The sequence below is a fragment of the Mesoplodon bidens genome, assembly GCF_964165515.1.
Source record: "Mesoplodon bidens genome assembly, chromosome: 19".
NCBI classification, from domain to species: Eukaryota; Metazoa; Chordata; class Mammalia; order Artiodactyla; family Ziphiidae; genus Mesoplodon; species Mesoplodon bidens.
The window spans coordinates 38940507-38961425 of NC_138179.1; the positions used below are offsets into that span (position 1 = coordinate 38940507).

A 20919-nucleotide genomic window follows, 5' to 3' on the forward strand; every position below is an offset into this window, starting at 1 on the left:
TAATGGTGAGAAAGGGCCTAGGATCCATGGGAACCGAGAGCCGTGACACCCACCCAAGACCTGCTCAAAGGCTGGAGCCGGGGCTGAGGCGAGGTCAGGCTCTAAGTCCTGCACGGGGCTCCCCCTGCACAGCCAACCTCTCAGGCCAGGCTGCCCTGGGGGGGGCGAGACTTGGGGTGGAAAGTGGTGGGTGTGTTCTGTAGATTTTCCTCCTCTCATACCCCTAACTGTGCCTCGATGGGTGTCTGTCTTGGGTTCCTGTGCCCTGACAACTCCTGGAGCACCAACTGTGCACGCAGCAGGCTGCCTGCTCAACCCCCTCTTTCTGGGACTATAGAGGATGCACACAGCACCACGCTGGACCCAGCACGAGCACCCTGAGCGGGCAGCAGATGCTCACTGGCCCAGCTGTAAGCTCCCACCCACCCAGGAGGGCTAATCCAGCCCACGGGGAAAGAGGAGTGATCCCAGTAGATGGGGGAAACGGGCTGCTGCCCTTACCGACGCCCCCTCCCCGTCAGCACATCCTCCCACTGCCTGTGGGGTTGCTGGGGTCTGCTTTCCCTAGAGGTCCACGGGCTGCGACCAGCCTGTCCAGGGAGAGAACAGCCCGAGTGGTGCCTTTATAGACACAAAGATCTGAGCAGGGTGGAGTTTATAAAGTGACTGATTCAGCTGGGATTCTTCCCCCAGAGCTAGAAGCAAAGCTGCCTGAGGGATGCAACTGCTGAGAAAAGTAGAATTTAGGGAAGGCAGGGATCCCTTCCCTCGTACTTGGGGAGAAGGGATGTGATTTGCAAGGGAAGATGGAGGAGTCAGATAAGGAACGTGCTTTTAGTTTTAATGTCTATTAAATAATCGGAGTAAGGACCCAGGTGTGGGGACCAGACCCCCGTAAAGGCCTGATCCCAGCCTCACACTCAAGCTGCGGCCCACCCAGACACAGGAGAGTTCTCTGGGCAGCCGGAGCGAAGGCGTGCAGGAGGGCAGCTATTGCCCTGAGTATGCGCCACACAGAGGAGAAATGTCCAGCTCCTTCTGACTGGTGGGGCTGGGTCCCCGCAGACCAAGTCCTGCGTTCACCCCGTGCTCTCCCGTAGAGAACCACCTTTGCCCTTCTGGTGGAATCCAGGCTGCTGCCGACGGCTCTTCGTGCCCCGGACAGCTGGCCTGGAGGGAGGGGCCGGGCAACACCTCTCAGTGCAACACGGGTGGTAGATCAAGCGTTCTTCAGGAGGGCCCCTCCAGGGAAGGACCTCAGGCCACCCTTCCTGCCCTCGAGGCTAGCTGTCTGCCTTCTTCACGTGGTGGAAGAGGTTACAGAAGAGCTCGTACCAGAAGAACACAAAGCCGGTGGAGAGGGCAGCCTTCAGCAGGCTGGGGGCCAGGCCTTTGAAGCAGCCCTGTGCACCCTCCTCTCGCAGCACCTGCCTGGCGCAATCCAGGAGGCCCTTGTAGCTTCGCACCTGGGGAGAGGAAGGTTCTCCAGTTGAGGAGAGAGGAGGTGATGGCAACATGGGTGTGAGCTCTGTTCTTTTGTCAACACAGAGCCTGGCACGTTCAAGCACCCAATAAATACTTGCTGGACAAAGGAATGAATGCAAAAAAGACAGAATAAGTTAACCTCATTCTTTCTCTTCCAAATGGGCTAATTCAGACTTAACAGAGGAAGTGCCTGGAAATCAGCACTGGACAGAGCTCCTTCCTGCCCTGGAGGCTCCACTGACAATGGCTCTTAAGGACCCAGAGAGAGCTCTGGACCCTCTTCCCAGGGGTGCCTCTGACTGTGCACCCATCCCTCCTGGTCCCCCTTGAGCAGTAGATCTGAACCGGCCCCTCGTTAGCTCTGAGCCTGACCAGCGGTGCCAGCCTGGCCACCTCCAGTTGACCACAAACTGCTGCTAGACCCGTGTCCCTGAGGCACAGCTCTACTCAAGCCTCACCCCCCTCCCAGAGCTCCAGTAACTCCTGATGCTGATGATGACAATGACGTTACAAAGAATCACGTCCAAGCCCCACGGCGTGGTGTTCAGGGCGTTTCACCACTTGGCCTCAACTTCCCTCCCTGATCTGCTTTTCCCCACTGGTCCACCCTCAGCACCTGCACACCTCCAGCCACACCTGCTCACGATAAAGCTCTGGGAGGAGCAGGGCCTCCCTTCTCTGGCTTGAGCTCTCACCAACTCTCCCTATCCAAATTCAAACCATCTTTTCAAGACAAGTTGGTAACTGGAAGAAGGAGGTTATAAAACCTTGTGTGTAACCCCATTTTTGTTAAACATGTTTATTTATGCAAAGGAATAAAACTACAACGCGGATGGACGTATGTGGTGTTATGCTTAGTGAAATAAGTCAGAGAAAGACAAACAGTGTATGTTATCACTTTTATGTGGAATCTTAAAAATAAAACAAATGATTGGGGCTTCCCTGGTGGCGCAGTGTTAAGAATCCGCCTGCCAATGCAGGGGACACGGGTTCAAGCCCTGGTCTGGAAAGATCCCACATGCCGCAGAGCAGCTAAGTCCGTGTGCCACAACTACTGAGCCTGAGCTCTAGAGCCCGCGAGCCACAACTAATGATCCCGCCTGCCACAACTACTGAAGCCTAGAGCACGTGCTCCACACGTGTGAAGCACGCCTAGCGCCCACGCTCCACAACAAGAGAAGCCACCACAATGAGAAGCCCACGCACCACGACAAAGGGTAGCCCCCACTTGCTGCAACTAGAGGAAGACCCAACACAGCCAAAAAAACCCCCCCAAAAAACGTCATTTGATGCACAGCCCTGTGTCTCAAAAAACTTATATAAACTGTGTCTTGACTTCTAGCAGGTGGAATAGTTCTCAGAGCTTTCTGAGATGCTCTTCCCGGGTTATAATCCTCAAATTTGGCTGGAATAAAATTTTCCAATTCTTTCTTAGATCAACTGATTAATTTTTCATCGACACCGGGGACATGCAGGGGCTGAGAGGGCTATGGGGGCGAAAGCTGCCCAATGGACAGGAGCTGACCCAGTTCCTTCATGTGCCCAGTGAGGGGCTGGAATCAGAGCTCTCTGCAGGAGGACATCTCACCTGGCCAAAGGAGGCTCGGGCCTGCTCAAACCCTCCAACCTGCAGCCGCTTCTTGAAGAGATCCAGGGGATACGTGAGGGTCTTGCTGATGACTCCAGCTCCACTGCCACAAAGCAGGTTTTTGAAGTTCCCTGAACCAGAGAAGTGGGATGGAGGGCAAAGATGAGAGAAATGCAATCTAGGGTAAACTTCAAGGTTGTACAGTCTAATCCTCGACCAGAAAACCAAAACCTACAAGCATCCTCGATCTCAGAAGAATTTAATCCAGGAGCGAGAGAACCAGACACAACCACTTTCAGGAAGAATGACAACAGACAGGGCTTCCCTGGTGGCGCAGTGGTTAAGAATCTGCCTGTCAATTCAGGGGACATGGGTTCGGGCCCTGGTTCGGGAGGATCCCACGTGCCGCGGAGCAACTAAGCCCATGAGCCACAACTACTGAGCCTGCGCTCTAGAGCCCGCGAGCTACAACTACTGAGCCCACGTGCCACAACTACTGAAGCCCACAAGCCTAGAGCCCGTGCTCTACAACAAAGAGAAGCCACCGCTATAAGAAGCCTGCACACTGCAAGGAAGGGTAGCTCCCGCTCGCCGCAACTAGAGAAAGCCCATGCACAACAACGAAGACACAACAGAGCCATAAATAAATAAATAAATACATAAACAAACACACAAATAAATAAATAAATAAATAAATAAATATTTTAAGAAAAGAACCAACGCAGCCAAGAAGTTAAAAAAAAAAACAAACAATCTGCCTGCCAATGCAGGGGACACAGGTTCAAGCCCGTGTCCGGGAAGATCCCACATGCCACGGAGCACCTAAGCCTGTGCACAACTATTGAGCCTGCGCTCCAGCGCCCGCGCGCCACAACTACTGAAGTCTGTGCACCTAGAGCCCGTGCTCTGCAACAAGAGAAGCCACTGCAATGAGACGCCTGTGCAACGCAACAAAGAGTAGCCCCCTCTCTCTGCAACTAGAGAAAGCCTGCACGCAGCAACGAAGACCCAACGCAGCCAAAAATAAATAAATAAAAAAATTTAAAAAAGGAACGACAATGGACTGCTGATTGGACAGGCTGGTGGCAGAAGGGCTGTGCGCCTTTAACAGTCATCACCCCAGCTGGAGGCAATAATGGGCTGCAGGCTCTGCCATGCGACTCAGTTCAAGGCTTGGGAGGGAACAGGATGCCCATCCCCCTCCCCAGAGTCCCCAAACGAAAACCAAACCAAACACTTAAGCAAAACCAGGCTGTTTGCAAGTTGGACCTTTGACAGAAATGAAAACCATGACCAGTAGTTGGAAATAACAGTGGCAAGAGCTGAAAGAAATAAAGTCATCTGTGAGTGAATGGATTTGTTTTGTTGGCTGTATTACAGAACTGGGGGTTCAGAGATCTGTGGTGTCTTAGCTTCTGCAGGAAAACTTTACTTCCTACCTGATTCAGAAAGAGATGCTATGGCTTGGGAGTGGGGCAGAGTGGGACCCAGATTCCCTTTCCCATGAGGCCGGTCTCACCGTTTTTCTTTCCTTCGGCAGGCATGGCCCACTCATACGCGTGCTTCAAGGAGCTGTAGAAGGAGAACTGGAACCCGGCATAGGGGAAGATGGCGATCAAGGTGGGGTTCAAGCCTTTGTAGAAGACCAAGGGGCCTTCGGTCCTGTACATGGTCACCACGGCGTTTCGCAGGGTTTTATAGACCTGGACACCACACATGCAATGATGAGCAACATCGTTTCAGCCCAAGAAGCCAGCCCACCAGCTGTATTTCCCCTTGTCCAGAAACCGGCTACTAGGAGCATTACTTCTCCTGCCAGGAGGACAAAGAAAATGCTGGACAAAAATTCCAAGGGTGGGACTGTCTGGCAGCTCCCCTTCTAGCTATTTACATGACTGAGATATGCCAAGGAGTGCACAAAGGTAGGCGGAACAGCAAAAGGTGTGAAGTCCACTCTTGGGTGATCGGTTATATACATTACGGCACACCTGTTCAAAAGAACATAGTGTAGCAATTACAACAGAAGCTGCAATCTAGATGATCGATAGGGAAGACTCCCCCAAATATACAGTTAAGTGAACCCAGCAGGACATGAAGAGCAGGCATAGTGTCTGTGGAGGAAACAAACTGTATGCAGAGACTATCCCCCACAAGGATACACAAGAAAGGAGGAATAGTAACATTATTACCTCCACAGCGGGAAACAGGGGGACAGGGGAGGGACCGGGGAAGAAGGAGGTTCGCTACTACCATTTTATGCTATTTGAATTTTTTGCCATATGCTATACTTAACCTTTCTGAAACCATCAACAGGTGATCTTTATGCATGAAGAGCCACTGGTTTTTTAGTGCACTTCTATTCGCCATATATTCTTTGCAGTGGACCAGAGGGGCTGAATCTGCCTGGCTGTGGGTGCGGGAAGCACGGCACTGACAAGAGGGTGACTGAGGGGAAGTCTGTACTGAGCAGGGACAGTACACACTTGGCTCCCAGATGCTCCCTCTTCACACTTGGCTCCCAGATGCTGGCAGCCACATAGAAGGCTTTCACCCTGGGGACTTGCATGAAAGGGCCGGGCCTCAGAGGAGGGCCATCGGGCAACAAGCCTGCCCATGTGCCAGAGTCCCACTCTACTTTCTGTGTCCCCTCTTAACACCAAGCTGGCAGCCAAGTGTCACCAGACATTTGAGGAAAGTCTCCCCCAAAACAGAGGCCAAAATGATTGATGAGGGGCAGGAGAAGTCATTTGGAAGCAAGAGACAGTATAGATAGCAGAAGAAAACTACAGAAAAAAGAAACCACCCATGAAATTTTAACTAATATCCTGAGACCACAGAGAAGGCATCACCTTCATGATAAAAGCAGAGGGTCAGAGAAAGACAAATATCATATGATATCGCTTATATGTGGAATCTAAAAAAAATGGTACAAATGAACTTATTTACAAAACAGAAATTGAGTCACAGATGTAGAAAACATACGGTTACCAAGGGGGAAAGGGCCGGGGGAGGGATAAACTGGGAGATTGGGATTGACATATACACACTACTATATATAAAATAGATAATAAGGACTGACTGCATAGCACAGGGAACTCTACTCAGTAATACTCTGTAATGATCTATATGGGAAAAGAATTTTAAAAAGAGTGGATATATGTATATGTATAACTGATTCACTTTGCTGTACAGCAGAAACTAACACAACGTTGTAAATCAACTATACTCCCAAAAAAATTAATTTAAAAAAATTTTAAATTAAAAAAAAATAAAAGCAGAGGATCTATTTTATTTTTTATTTTTTTTTTTTATTTATTTATTTTTTTTTTTATTTTTTTCGGTATGTGGGCCTCTCACTGTCGTGGCCTCTCCCGTTGCGGAGCACAGGCTCCGGACGCGCAGGCTCAGCGGCCATGGCTCACGGGCCCAGCCACTCCGCGGCATGTGGGATCTTCCCGGACCGGGGCACGAACCCGTGTCCCCTGCATCGGCAGGCGGACTCTCAACCACTGCGCCACCAGGGAAGCCCCAGAGGATCTATTTTAAAAAGAGGTAAGATTCAGACAAGAAAGAGCTCTTGAGAGAAAATCTTTGTGACTCTGAGTTGGGCAAAGGTTAATTAGGTTAAACGCCAAAAGCAAAATCCATAAGATAAATGGAACTTCATCAAAATTAAAAACATCTGCTCTTCAAAAGATACTGTAAGGAAAGGAAAATACAGCCACAGACTCAGAAAATATTTGTAAAATAAAAACAACAAACCACCCAAGACAAAAATGGACAATCTGAACAGATACTTCACCAAAGAAGGTATATAGATGGCAAATAAGCAGGTAAAAGGACGCTCAACATTAAAGAAATTTAAATTAACCACGATGAGATACCACTATTCACACATTTAGAATGGTTAAAATTTAAAATACAAAGCGGATAATACTAAGTATTAGTGAGGATAAGGAGCCGTTGGACCTGCTGGTGGGAAGGCAAAACGGCACAGCCATGCAGGAGACAGCTTCCTTTTTTCTTATACAATGAAACACTCCTTACCATACAACCAGCAATTCCACCCCTAGGAATTTACCCAAGAGAAATGAAATGTTCACACAATAACCTGTGTGTGAATGTTTATAGTGGCTTTATTCATAACACCCCAAACTGGAGAACAACCCCAAAGTCTCTGAACTAATAAACCACAATCCTTCCACACAATGGAATATTACTCAGCAATAAAAAGGAGCCAGCTACTCACAGGCACCCCACGGACACATCACAAATGCATCTACCAAGTGAAGGGAGCCAACTCAAATGACTACACAGGACATAATTCCATTTATGTAACATTCTGGAAAAGGCAGAACTTCAGACAGAAAACAGACCAGTGGTTACTGAAGGCTGGAGGTGGGGAGGGACAAACTACAAAGGGCAGGAGGAAATCAGGGGGAGATGGAACTTTTGTTTTATATCTTGATTGTGGTAGTGGTTACGTGACTGTACGCATTTGTCAAAAGTCACAGAACTGGGCTTCCCTGGTGGCGCAGTGGTTGAGAGTCCACCTGCTGATGCAGGGGACACGTGTTCATGCCCCGGTCCGGGAAGATCCCACATGCCGCGGAGCGGCTGGGCCCGTGAGCCATGGCCGCTGAGCCTGCGCGTCCGGAGCCTGTGCTCCGCAACGGGAGAGGCCACAGCAGTGAGAGGCCCGCGTACCGCAAAAAAAGTCACAGAACTGTACGCTAAAAAGAGTGGATTTTACTGTGCATGTAAGTTATGCTTTAATAAACCTGACTAAAACAAACCAAAGACAGTTCTAAGGAACCAACATATGTTAGCAGACATTGTTTAAACTCAACAGAGGGCCCAAATGATAAAAGTAAGGAAACCTCCCAGAATGGTAAATAAAAGATAAGTCAATCAGAGGATCAATCCAGGATGCCTAGTGTCCAACTGACATGAATTCTAGAAAGAAAGAAAAAGAAAAAAACAGAGGGCAGGCAGTTGTGAATAAATAATTCATGACCATTTTCCAGGCATGAAGAACATGTGTCCAGACTAAAGGGCCCAGGAAGTGCCCATCACAATGAATGAAAGAGACCCGCCCTGGGGCACTCCACTGGTAAATTTCTAGAATGCCAGGGATCAAGAAAAGATCCTGAGGGACTTCCCTGGTGGTCCAGTGGTTAAGACTCCACGTTTCCACTGCAGGGGGCGTGGGTTCGAGCCCTGGTTGGGGAACTAAGATCCCACATGCCACATGGTGGGGCCACAAAAAAGTTAAAAAAAAAAGATCCTGAAAGTTCGCAAGAGGGCGAAGTGGATGGCTTCATGTAAAGGGTTAGTTATCAGGATGGTTCTGGATGCCTCTCCAGCAATACTGAGAGCTACCTAGAATTCTATACCCAGATCATCAGTTAAGTATAAGGGGAAAATAAAGGCATTTTCTATCAGGCTTCTGTAAGGAAGCTATACTCAGGATGTGCTCCACCAAAATGAGGGACTAATCAAGAAAGAGAAGACATGGGCTCCTACGTGAGAATTCCTAAGAGAATAGCTGGTCATAGTCCTGGAGCAAACAGTCCAGATCAAAGCCATAGGGTGAAGGGTTCAAGGGTGGGGGGCTCTAGGAGGGGCTCCATAAAAACATGGGACTGATGACCCCAGGCTCACCCTATCGGGAGACTGTTTGAAAGTGAATTTGTGATAAGCATGTAGAAAGCGAAACAAATAAAATACAAAGCAACTGCCAACTTCAGGAAAGACAAAAATACAAAAGAAAACATAATCATAATATATTTTGAGGCTCAGCAGTATCATTTACATAATCATAATAGCATAAACACTGAGTACTGATTTAGCCAAAAATCGATTAATCAGTTGTACTGTACTCAGGTGAGGAAGCACAAGCACACCCAAGGGTGATGGTAAAAGAGTTAAATCCTCATCTCCCATAGTAGTAGTCAGTAGTTAATGTCTATAACTTAAAACTGAGATGGAAAGGAAGAAAGAGAAAGAGCATGTTACTTTGAATTAGGAAGTAAATTACGGAAGAAGCACACAAATATTAAAAGTGGTTGCCTCTGGGGAATAGAATCAGGGGGGCGGCTGGTGTTTTTTTCATTATAATTCAGGAAGAACTATCTGTCTTTTTAACCTTTATACACCTTATAGATTATTTATTTATTTATTTATTTATTTATCTATCTATCTATCTGTCTATTTATTTATTTATGGCTGTGTTGGGTCTGCGTTGCTACGTGCAGGCTTTCTCTAGTTGCAGTGAGCGGGGGCTACTCTTCACTGCGGTGCACAGGCTTCTCATTGCGGTGGCTTCTCTTGTTGCGTAGCACAGCCTCTAGGCGCGCGGGCTTCAGTAGTTGTGGCGCACGGGCTCAGTAGTTGGGGCTTGCGGGCTCTAGAGAGCAGGCTCAGTAGCTGTGGCTCACAGGCTTAGTTGCTCCATGGCATGTGGGATCTTCCCAGACCAGGGCTCGAACCCGTGTCCCCTGCATTGGCACCACCAGGGAAGCCCAGATTATTGATTTTTTAAGAAATGTGAGGATTTACACTATGGATGCTACTAGTCTAAAGAAGGTGGAGAGTTTTGCAATTTTTAAATAAATCTTTTCCCCTCACTTTCACACACAATTTTCCAGCCATTCCAGAATCTAGAATCCAACATCTCAACTGTCTAAGCCTAAGAAGAAATATGCTATTTTTTTCTTAATGATGTTTTCCCTTTTTTCTTCTCATAGACTTGTACTAAAGGTTGGAAAGTAACAGAAGAGGATTATAGCACATGCAGAACAGGCAACCTGAAGGACTGTCACCAGCCATTCTCTTCATCCCAGCAGCTACCATGTTGCTGAGGTCTCTATAACATCCCTCTATAAACATCCTTCCCCTCCATTTCTCTACTCGGTTCCTAGGACCCCTCATCTCATTTCTCCACCAGGGCAGTCACCCCAAACCTCTATTTTCCACTGCAGTGTCACACAGAGTGACCCAGCTCTCATGCCCCAGTCGTTTTCTTCTAGACTGTTCCTGGGGCACTTTGCATTTCTGAACCAAAAAATTTATCAGAATGTCTCCTAAACAAAAGAGGTCCCCCAACCCAGGATCTCCACCCCAGGCAACACAAAAAACTGGCAGAGCTGAAACCACAGTTATTCTTAGCTGGTCCCAGATCAAATTCTTAAGCAAAACGTCATTCCCCGTCAACAGTATCCTACGCTATTCTTATGTATGTCCAGGAAACAGAGATTATGGTGGGCGTAGGGGGGATGGTGCGTCTATTTGAGGGTTTAACCCCTTGCTTTCACTCAGTCAGTTCTTCCTCGAGTCTGACTCAATGATCCCGTTTCCTCCATTCTTTCTGGAAACCAAAACCTCCCTCCCAATAACACAGCGATAGGATCTCAAGTCTCACTTTCCCAGACGCCTTCCCGGTCCCGATTTGGTATTTGCTCTGTTTCCCCTGCAGGTTCTGTGTCCCCCGGTGAGGTTGTGAGCACCTTGCCTGGTGCCAAGCACCATCACGGGTTTCAGGAACAGGCTGAAGGATGGCCTGAAGACCCCAGGTACCCCCCGGCTTTGTTCCCTCTAAGGAAAACAGCCCCCACCCTGGGACGCCCTTTGTCCCTTGGGCGCCCCTTCTCTGGCCCGGCCACTCACCCTGGGCTCACCCTGCGCTGCAAAGCGGGTGCGTAGCACGTCCACAGGATGCACGGCGAGGGTGGCCACACAGGCAGACAGGCCGCCACACACAAAATGCACGGAGAAGTCTCGGGCATCACGCACGCTGGCCCTGTGCACCAGCTCGGTGAGCACTTCAAACGACAAAAACTGCAAGAGTGTGTGACAGTGTCATGGAAAACACCCCCCAGAATGCACCCGTGACCCAGGCGGGGCCTATCCTAGGGACCAGGAGATACTCTTCTTGAGTAGGGTCAGAATACAATAAACATATAACTGTGCAAAGCTCAGATGCCCTTTCATACTCTGAGCAGAGCCAAATACCCAAGGGTTAAGAAAATATATGAGAAAATTTTTATATCAGAAAATTCTACTTGGGGGACCTCCCTGGTGATCCAGTGGCTAAGACTCCACGCTCCCAATGCAGGGAGACCAGGTTCAACCCCTAGTCAGGGAACTAGATCCCACATGCTGCAACTAAAAAAAAAAGATCCTGCATGCTGCAACTAAGACCCTGACGCAGCCAAATAAATAAATAAATAAATATTAAAAAAAAAAAAAAAGAAAGAAAGAAAAACAAAATTCTACTCGGGAATTCCCTGTCAGTCCAGTGGTTAGGACTCGGTGTTCTCACTGCTGTGGCCCCGGGTTCATCCCTGGTGGGGGAACTACGATCCCGCAAGCTGCATGGCAAGGCCAAAAAAAAAAAAAAAAAAAAAGAATAAAAAAGAAAATTCTACTCATCACTTAGTTTTCTGAGAACTGGGAAAAGATGGCCATTATCTGACTCTAGGCTGGGGACCCCTTTAATGCAGCTGGCAGCGGCCCTGTTTGAGAAACATTCTGCCCTGGAGCTGAAATTCTGTCGGGAGAATTCCACATATTCCATGTTCTGTGCTGTAAGCCCTCTTTGGGCTCAGATCCTTCTCCAGCCAACTCAAGATGGCTTGGGGTCCTGAGAGCACATGTTGCTGCATTTACCCATCAGGATGTAGCATCTGTGTGCTGGGCGCAGAGATGGCACGGCAGGGGCATGTGACCTGAGCAATCACTGTGATGTCACACGAAGAGCAGGCAGGGACTGCTGTGCCACCTTCTAGCTAGTGACGTTGGTTGGACTAATTACTTAAGCTCTCTCTGCCTCAGTCTTCTCATCTGTAAAATAAGGATGACAACAGAGCCTACCAGAGGACTGTTGCAAGGTGGCAGATGTGAAGTGCTTCACCCGGGGCCTGGCCCGCTATGAGCACTGTGCAGCGTTTGCTATTTCCATCACCACTACTGTATGGCTACAGACTAGACGCCATGGGGTAAACTGGTGCTCAGCTGAACAAACTCATGAGCAAGAGTCAAGAAGCCTGGATCCTAATCCTAGCCTCGCCACCTACAAGCTGTGTGGCCTCAGGAAGCTCACTCAACCTCTCTGCGACCCACAGAGCACCCGCTCCACCTTCCTCACAGTGCTGTCGGGAAGTTCAAAGGATGCACAGACGTGAATAATGGTATTTTGAAAAATGAAAAGCATTTGTATTGCCATTTGCTAAGCCCCTCTGGGCTGGGTGTCAAGACAGTATCCTAGGTGCAGCACCTCACATTCAGTGGGTGCTAAGTCTCCAGGGTTGGGGGACGTGGGGAAGGGGATGCCTGTAGTACAGCTCAGTCTGACTATGTCTTCAATTTGTCAGGGAGTTTCCCAGCCAAGATGAGTGAGCAATGTGTGACCGCCTCCTGCTGCCCTACCCCGGGCAGCCCGGGTACACGCCTCACCACCCTGGGCTCCCCCATTGGGCAACGTGACCCCAGGGGCCTGGCCGCTTCCCCTGCCACCTACTTGGACAGCTCCATAGCCTATGGAGAGAAGCTGGGCTGGGATGTGTCCTTTCCAGAATGCTGTTGGGCCCTCCTCTTGCAAAATCTGTCTCCCAGCCTGCAGGATCCCGTGGTATTTCGCGTTGGGGTCACTGCGAGAAAGGCGCTCAATCTGAAGCTAGGAATCAAGGTGAGAATGGTCAGGATGATGGGGGGAGTGGGGAGGAGGAATTTCAGAGAAGGTAACAAAGGCAACAGAGTGCTTCTCCTTGACAAAATTGCAAGCTCTACGAACTGCTTTGGCAAAAAAGAGTGAACTTGTCCTCTGGCCCGTTACACAGAAAAAGGGGAAAAGGGTACCTGGAAACGGATCTTGATGACATCCAAGGGGCTGATCAGCACCCGAGTGACAAGTCCAGACACAGACCCAGCCACGGCCACCTCAAGATTGGAGACATTCCTGCCGTCTGCTCTGGGGTCATAGCCCACCATCCCTGCCTGTGGCCCATACAATGTCCATCAGCTTGAGGCTAAATGAAAGAGACAGGAGTAAATACCAGAGCAAGGTCTTAGGGCCCCGGCTCACACATCACTCCTCAGAGCAGTCCTCCCGGACCAGCCCCCCAAAGCAGCACCCACATCCCTTTTCTCTCCTTATCCTGCTTTATTCTTCTTTAGAGCATTTATACACCAGACATTGATTCCGTACATTTGTTTCTTGTCTCTCTCCCCCGCTAGAATTCGAGCCCATGAAAACACGGCGTTGGTCTCATTCATCCATCCCTGTAACTCCAGTGCCCGGAAGAGAGCGCACCACAGTAACTGCTCATTAATATTTGCTGATGGAGTGAATGAACAGGCTTGGTAGGAAACAGTTCACTTCCAGAGATCAGCTGGCTTTCCAAGACACCTGGCTTTATGGCCAGCTCCTGCCTGAGGTGAAATCCCAGGCTGCGTTAGCGTGAGGGCAGAGCCTCAAGCTGAGCGCGGAGGGGGAACCTCAGACACACGGACTCCAGGAACGGGGCCTGGGATTCTCTAACAAGCCGCCATGATCCAAAGGGCCCTGAGCCCTTCTGCATCTCCCTTCTCCATTCTTTGCACACACCGCAGGCCCGCCCACAGCAGTGGAGCTGAGTTACGCTGCAAAATGATACAGGCCCACCTCTTCAACCTCACCCTGGACCACGGTTCAGTCTCTCCAGCCAGGGTGGGCTCAGTGCTTCTGAGCAGTTCCTAGAAAATGCTGTTTACGTTCCTATCTACCGGCCCATCCCTGGACCTACTGTTCCCATGTCTGAAGCACAGCCCCACTGTTCCCTAGACTGGTTCCTCTCACCTTCCAGGGCTCAGCTAGAGAGCATCCCCTCCAGAAGATGTACTCATGTCCTTTCTAGTGTTCACAGCACTTGTTAAGGTGCTGTCCTCTCCACCCAGAGGAGGAAGGCTCCATACAGGTAGGGACTTACCCTTGTTACAGTGCTATCTCCAGAGACCAGCACGGTGCCTGGCATGCCCCAAAGGCTCTAAAAACAATGACTGAATAAATGATTAAAAACCAAGTAACTGGGACTTCCCTGGTGGTGCAGTGGTTAAGAATCTGCCTGGGGCTTCCCTGGTGGCGCAGTGGTTGAGAGTCCGCCTGACGATGCAGGGGACACGGGTTCGTGCCCTGGTCCGGGAAGATCCCACATGCCGTGGAGTGGCTGGGCCCGTGAGCCATGGCCGCTGAGCCTGCGTGTCCGGAGCCTGTGCTCCGCAACGGGAGAGGCCACAAGAGTGAGAGGCCCGCGTACCGCAAAAAAAAAAAAAAAGAATCTGCCTGCCAATGCAGGGGACACAAGTTTGAGTCCTGGTCCGGAAAGAGCCCACATGCCGCGGAGCAGCTAAGCCCGTGCACCACAACTACTGAGCCCGCGTGCTGCAACTACTGAAGCCCATGCGCCTAGAGCCCGTGCTCTGCAACAAGAGAAGCCACCGCAATGAGAAGCCCACGCACCACAACGAAGAGTAGCCCCTGCTCACCGCAACTAGAGAAAGCCCATGTGCAGCAGTGAAGACCCAACGCAGCCAAAAAAAAAAAAACCCCAAAAAACAAGTAACTTAGAGATTACAAAAATAATAATGACTTTGCAGAAAGAGAGAGAAGAGAGACAGAGGGAAAAGAACCCATCATCTTAACACTTTTTACTTCACATATTCCCTTCCGGTTTTTTTCCGGTACATGGCTTTTAGTAACCTGTGTTTTGTTTGTTTGTTTGTTTGTTTGTTTTTTGTGGTACGTGGGCCTCTCACTGCCGTGGCCTCTCCCGTTGTGGAGCACAGGCTCCAGACACGCAGGCTCAGCGGCCATGGCTCACGGGCCCAGCTGCTCTGCGGCATGTGGCATCTTCCCGGACCGGGGCACGAACCCGCGTCCCCTGTATTGGCAGGCGGACTCTCAACCACTGCGCCATCAGGGAAGCCCCCGGTACATGGCTTTTAAAATGCAAAATGTCATAAGCATGATTCCATGTTGCTACAAGATCTTCATAAATATCATTGTAAATGGCTAGATCATATTACATTGAGTAGCTGTGTCATCATTTTTTGGGCACTGGGGTTTTTTAGAAACTAAATATTTTAAAAATATCTAATTCCAGGGACTTCCCTGGCGGTCCAGTGGTTAAGTCTCCATGCTTCCACTGCAGGGGGCACGTTCGATCCCTGGTTGGGGAACTAAGATCCCACATGCCATGCAGTATGGCCAAAAACCCCCAAAAATCTAATTCCATTTTTATCTAGAGCCGACCTCAACACTAATGACATTTTAGAATGAAGAATTCTTTGTAGTTGGGGGTGGTCCTGAGCATTGTAGGATGTTTAGCAGCACCCCTGGTCTCTACCCACCAGATGCCAGTATCCTCACGCTCCCCTTGTGACAATCAAAAATGTCTCCAGACATTGACAAATGTCTCCTGGGGTGCAAAACTGCCCCTGATTGAGAACCGTTGGTCTAGAGAAATACTAGAATGTGTGTGTAAAATGTCATGCATTGCATCACTATTTATAAAACTGGATATAATGCAAATGATTATAAATAGAGGGATGGACACTAAGTCACCTCCATGCAATGGGATACCATGCAGCCATTAAAAGAATGAGCGGACTTCCCTGGTGGTGCAGTGGTTAAGAATCCACCTGCCAATGCAGGGGACACAGGTTTGATCCCTGGGCGGGGAAGATCTCACATGATGCGGAGCCCATGCGCCACAACTACTGAGCCTGAGCTCTAGAGCCCTCAAGTCACAACTACTGAAGCCTGTGCGCCCTAGAGCCTGCGTGCCACAACTACTGAGCCCACGTGCTGCGACTACTGAAGCCTGCGTGCCTAGAGCCCGTGCTCCACAACAAGAAAAGACACAGCAATGAGAAGCCTGCGCATTGTAACGAAGAGTAGCCCCCGCTTGCCACAATAGAGAAAGCCCGTGTGCAACAACGAAGACCCAACACAGTCAAAAATAAAAAAAGATTAAAAAAAAAAAGAATGAGCCAGAGCTAAACACACACTGGAAAAGACATCCACAACTGACTAAAACATGAAAAAAGCAGGTTTCAGAACAGTATGTCTAGTGTAACCCCACTTTTGCAAAAAAAACAGCAAGACCTACATACACCCTCAACAGTTGTATAAAGCGTAGCAGGAAAGTCTATAAGGACACACACCAACAGGTTGGTAAGGTTACCTTTGGGGGTAGGGTTGGCAAGGGAAGAGGGAAGGCAGATCTCCCCCCTACTTTATCTTTTTTCCACGCCTCGTGGCATGTGGGATCTTAGTTCCCCAACCAGGGATCGAACCCGGGCCCCCTGCAGTGGAAGCACCGCGTCCTAACCACCAGACCGCCAGGGAATTCCCTCCCTTTTTCTTTACACAATTCTACGTTGCTTGAATTCATTATGGCCCCCCCAAACCCCAATTAAAAGTAAACATAAAATGATTTTAGAAGAGACCTCAGAATTAACCTAGTTCTTGAATACCTTTAGTAACAGGGAAATTAGGGCCCACACAGTGACACCTTCACCCCATTGTTTCTTTTTCTCCTCTCACCCTCCCTGGAACTCTGTCCGCACCATTCCCTCAGCCCCAAGCCCTCACTTTTCTGAAACTACCAAAATAGCACTCCAATCCATCCTTAAAATCAACAAGACATTTCCATGGGGCTCGATCAGCAAAGTATTGTAAAATAACATTTATTGAAAGTCTAATGGGGGAATTCCCTGGCGGTCCAGTGGTTAGACTCGGCACTTTCACTGCTGGGGCCTACGTTCGATCACTGGTCAGGGAACTAAGATCCCGCAAGCCACACAGCACAGCCATAAAAAAAAAAGAGAGAAAAAAGTCTAATGGTATGAAATCTCCCGACTACCGCCAGGAATGTGCCCATTCTCCCCAGACTTCTCCCCAGTAGTTCCCCAGTAACTTCTCCCCAGACCCTCAAAGGAGATCTCGGCTTTCCCATCAACTTCTCTGGCCACAACAGTGAGAGGTCCGCGTACCGCAAAAAAAAAAAAATTCTATCTCTCTCATATACCTTGGGCAGGTTTATTTAACCTAGGCTCAGCTTTTTCTTCTGGAAAATGGGAATGATGGCGGCCCTGCCTAGCCAGATTCCTGGGAGGATCACACGAGATACTACTATATGTGATAAGCTCTGTCAAAAAGGTAGAAGTCCTTATACACGTGAAAGGTCTTGTTAAATATAATTCAGTAGTGGCCTTACTTTTTCTGCTTGTTCAAATTTTCCTTCTTGTACCAAAAAGCCTTGATATTTATCTAAAGAGACAAAATAAACATGAAATATGATTATATGCATGATATAATAAAGTACCCAGAAGATGGAGGCCGCTGGTGTGAGTGGCAGGGCGGCTGGGGTGTGTGTGTGTGAGTCTGCCGTGCGTAAGTCCCTGGGGTTCAGGTATGCAGGTGCCCGCGGTGAGCGTGTGTGCCCGTGAGCCCACGTGCTCAGCTGAGGGTCTCTGCAGATGTCTCCGCGTGTGGACACAAGTGTCCACGTGTGCTCCAGGGCGTGTTTTTTCTCCCCGAGTCCAAGAAAACGCCCACAAGGTGGGTACCCGCATGTACAGGTGCCCCGGGTGTGTCCAGGTTTTTGCTTCCTGCGTCCCTGAAGATGCTTCTCAGATCAGACGCGACACGTGTGGGTACAGTCCCCGCCCCCGCGTGAGTACCTGCGCGTGTAGGCGCCCCCGGGCAGCGGGGGTGCAGCTCCCGGAGCTGAGTGCCAGGAGGGCGGAGGAAGAAGTCACTCACCCGGCTCCGAAGGCGCGGCCCGACTCCCCGAACTCTTCTCTCCCTCCCCCCTCACGCAGTCTAACGGCAAAACTTCACGGCGCTCGGCAGTAACTGACGGGCTTATGGGCCAATCACCGCGCAGCTTCCGACAGACGCTGGACCAACAGTTGTACAGTAGTCACCCGACCAACGCCTATTGCAGGGGGTCGCTGGGTAATGTAGTCCTCCGCTACTGAGGCCGTCCCCCTACGAGGTGCAGAGCCTGCTGGGAGATGTAGTCCCTCGGCGAGCGTATGCGCAAATGTTACCCACGCGTTGAAAGGAGGAGGGCCCCGAAGCCAGGCTGCGCCGTTGGAGGTCGCCGCGCTGAGTGGCGTGTGCCTTGGATCAGATTGCTGGCGGGCGGAAGTTTAGGGCGCGCTGAACGTGACCCTCTTTCCTCAAAAGTTTCATAGTTCCAGTACCCGGATCATCTAAACCTGGAAAAGATGGGAAGTTTAGCAAAAGCCTGGAGGGCGTGGGGGAAAGAATAGATGAGTTTTTAAGACCAGAACTAGGACGGCAAAAATACAGAGGTTTTGTTTCCCCCTAGGGTTTATTATGCATAACTCTCATTATAATATAAATATATATAGACACATTACAGAAAATGTAGAAATGAAGGGGGAAATGACTCATCCTACCGCTCTCACACAAGTAGTATCAGCGTTTTGCAGGACAGCCTTCCCGATTTTTAAACTGCACTTTTCATATTAGTGCTATCATTTTGACGCACAATTTAAAAACATTTTATTTGGCTTCCCTGGTGGCGCAGTGGTTGAGAGTCCGCCTGCCGATGCAGGGGACACGGGTTCGTGCCCTGGTCCGGGAACATCCCACATGCCACGGAGCGGCTGGGCCCGTGAGCCATGGCCGCTGAGCCTGCGTGTCCGGAGCCTGTGCTCCGTAACGGGAGAGGCCACAACAGCGAGAGGCCGGCCCGTGTACCGTAAAAACAAACAAACAAAACATTTTTATTGAACAATTTAAAAACGTTTCAGGGACTTCCCTGGCAGTCCAGTGGTTAAGACTTGCAGTCCAGTGGTTGAGTCTCCGTACGTCTACTTCAAGGGACATGGGTTTGATCCCTGGTTGGGGAACTAAGATCCATGTGCTGCGGCACATAAAGAAGTAAAGAAGTAAATAAATAAATAAAACGTTTCATACTATACAAAAGTAGAGAGAATAGCCTGATGAACCACCATATAGTCATTACTCAACTTCAACAATTAACCAACTCCTGGTCAGTCTTGTTTTTCTCCCTACCCGCCCCTCAGTGGCACTGTTACTGAGTCCAAGCTCATCTTGGTCCTGCTTGCCACAGGACAGGCCAATAAATTCAGAGAAGAGTTGTTGGGGCAAAGAATAACAACTTTATTAGGAAAGCCAGCAGACTGAGGAGATTGTGGACTCGTGTCCCAAAGAACAATCTTGCCTCAGTTAGAATTCAGGCTTCTTTTATACTAAAAGGGGAGGGGGTAAAGTCAAACATTTCCTGGCTCCAGTCAGCCTCCAGAGGGGATGTGTTGATTTCTTCCTTCCTGTAGTCATTCACAGGTGGGCCTGGTCAGGATGTTTCCTGTGAGCTAAACAAAGGTATTTTAGCTTAAAGCTTATTACCTGGGAGGCAGGGTTCCCAGGGATGGACCATTATGTATAATTTAAGCTCATAGGCGACATCCCTTTAGTGATTAACTTGTAGCAAAAGCAATAGAATATAAAGGTTAAAGTAAAAGAAACAGATCTAATATGGAGTCAGATTTGTTCTTCCCTAGTACAGCACCCCCTGAACATTATTTTGAAGTAAATACCAGATGTGATTTCACCAGTAAGCATTTCACAGTTTATTTTTAAAAGACAAGCATTCCCCTTTTAAAACTTATCCTCCAAACTATTACCCACCCCCCAAAACAATAATTTCCTAATATTATCAAGTATCAAATTAGTGTTTACATTTACCTGATTGACCTATAAATGTCATTTTTCAAATACAGTTTGTCTGAATTGAGATCCAGACCATACATTGCAACTGGTTAATATATCTCTTAAGTCTTAAAAAAAAAAAGCTATGGTTTCCCTCTTCCTCTCTTTTTCACTTGCAATTTCTTTCATTTCCTTTTTGTTTCATTTTTTTAAAAATTTATTTATTTTATCTTTGGCATTTGGTCTTTGTTGCTGTGTGCGGGCTTTCTCTAGTTACAGGAAGTGGGGGCTTCTCTTGTTGCGGACCATGGGCTCTAGGAGCTCAGGCTTCAGTAGTTGTGGCACACAGGCTTAGTTGTTCCGTGGCGTGTGGGAATCTTCTCGGATTAGGGATTGAACCCGTGTCCCCTGCACTGGCAGGTGGATTCTTAACCACTGTGCCACCAAGGAAGTCCCTGGTTTCATTTCTTTTTCTTTCTTTCTCTCTTTATTTGTTTTTTAAGAAACTAGGTGGTTTGTCCTGTAGAGTTTTCTCCAGTCTGGCTGGATCTTGCTGGTGGCATCCCCGTGGTGTTTTAACATTTTCCTCCGCCTCCTGTGTTCTCTACATATTGGTTAGTTAGATCTAAAAGGTTTGATCAGATCAGGTTTTTTTTTTTACAAGACTGATTGTCTATTATTGTGTATTTCCATGAGAATTATTATTCCTGCTTGTCTCTCATTTTTTGATGTTTGCAGCCATTGATCATTGCATTGCTTAGGGGTTATAAATGGTGATATCATTTCGGCATTTATTAGCTGGAATATAGATGAAGAGGAATATCGCCTCATCGGCTAATTGATTACATGAGGTACACTTAGTACAAAAAAGTCAGGGGGCTTCCCTGGTGGCGCAGTGGTTGAGAGTCCGCCTGCCAGTGCAGGGGACACGGGTTCGTACCCTGGTCTGGGAGGATCCCACATGCCGCGGAGCGGCTGGGCCCGTGAGCTATGGCCGCTGAGCCAGCGTGTCCGGAGCCTGTGCTCTGCAACGGGAGAGGCCACGGTGGTGAGAGGCCCGCGTATGGCAAAAAACAAACAAAACAAACAAACAAAA

The 20919-nt window shown here is 48.9% G+C and overlaps 1 protein-coding gene across 8 annotated transcripts; it reads right to left on the reverse strand.

Moving 5' to 3' along the window:
* Positions 1-452: 452 nt before the first annotated feature.
* On the reverse strand, positions 453-17942 carry SLC25A19 (solute carrier family 25 member 19). Of its 8 annotated transcripts, none has more exons than XM_081218318.1 (8): positions 17880-17942; positions 17332-17384; positions 12932-13101; positions 12594-12749; positions 10742-10912; positions 4593-4776; positions 3074-3204; positions 455-1582 (listed from the first exon to the last, which is right to left on the reverse strand). In XM_081218318.1, exons 3-8 carry the CDS (start codon positions 13061-13063, stop codon positions 1370-1372), a joined length of 987 nt encoding a protein of 328 aa, XP_081074444.1. In that variant the 5' UTR covers positions 13064-13101; positions 17332-17384; positions 17880-17942; the 3' UTR covers positions 455-1369. The 8 variants fall into 8 exon arrangements, with proteins under 8 accessions (XP_081074451.1, XP_081074450.1, XP_081074444.1 ...); XM_081218319.1 differs by having other exon boundaries at positions 17798-17909; XM_081218321.1 differs by having other exon boundaries at positions 456-1466; positions 10753-10896.
* Between the last annotated feature and the right edge of the window lie 2977 nt (positions 17943-20919).

Coding starts and splice junctions, on each gene's coding strand:
- SLC25A19 (XM_081218318.1), bottom strand. CDS start 13,063: ATGGTGGGCTATGACCCCAGAGCAGACGGCAGGAATGTCTCCAATCTT. Junction 3,205..4,592: donor TGCCGAAGGAAAGAAAAACG/GTGAGACCGGCC, acceptor TCTCTGGTTCAG/GGAACTTCAAAAACCTGCTT. Junction 1,583..3,073: donor CCCGAGCCTCCTTTGGCCAG/GTGAGATGTCCT, acceptor TCCTTTGTCCAG/CAAGTATTTATTGGGTGCTT.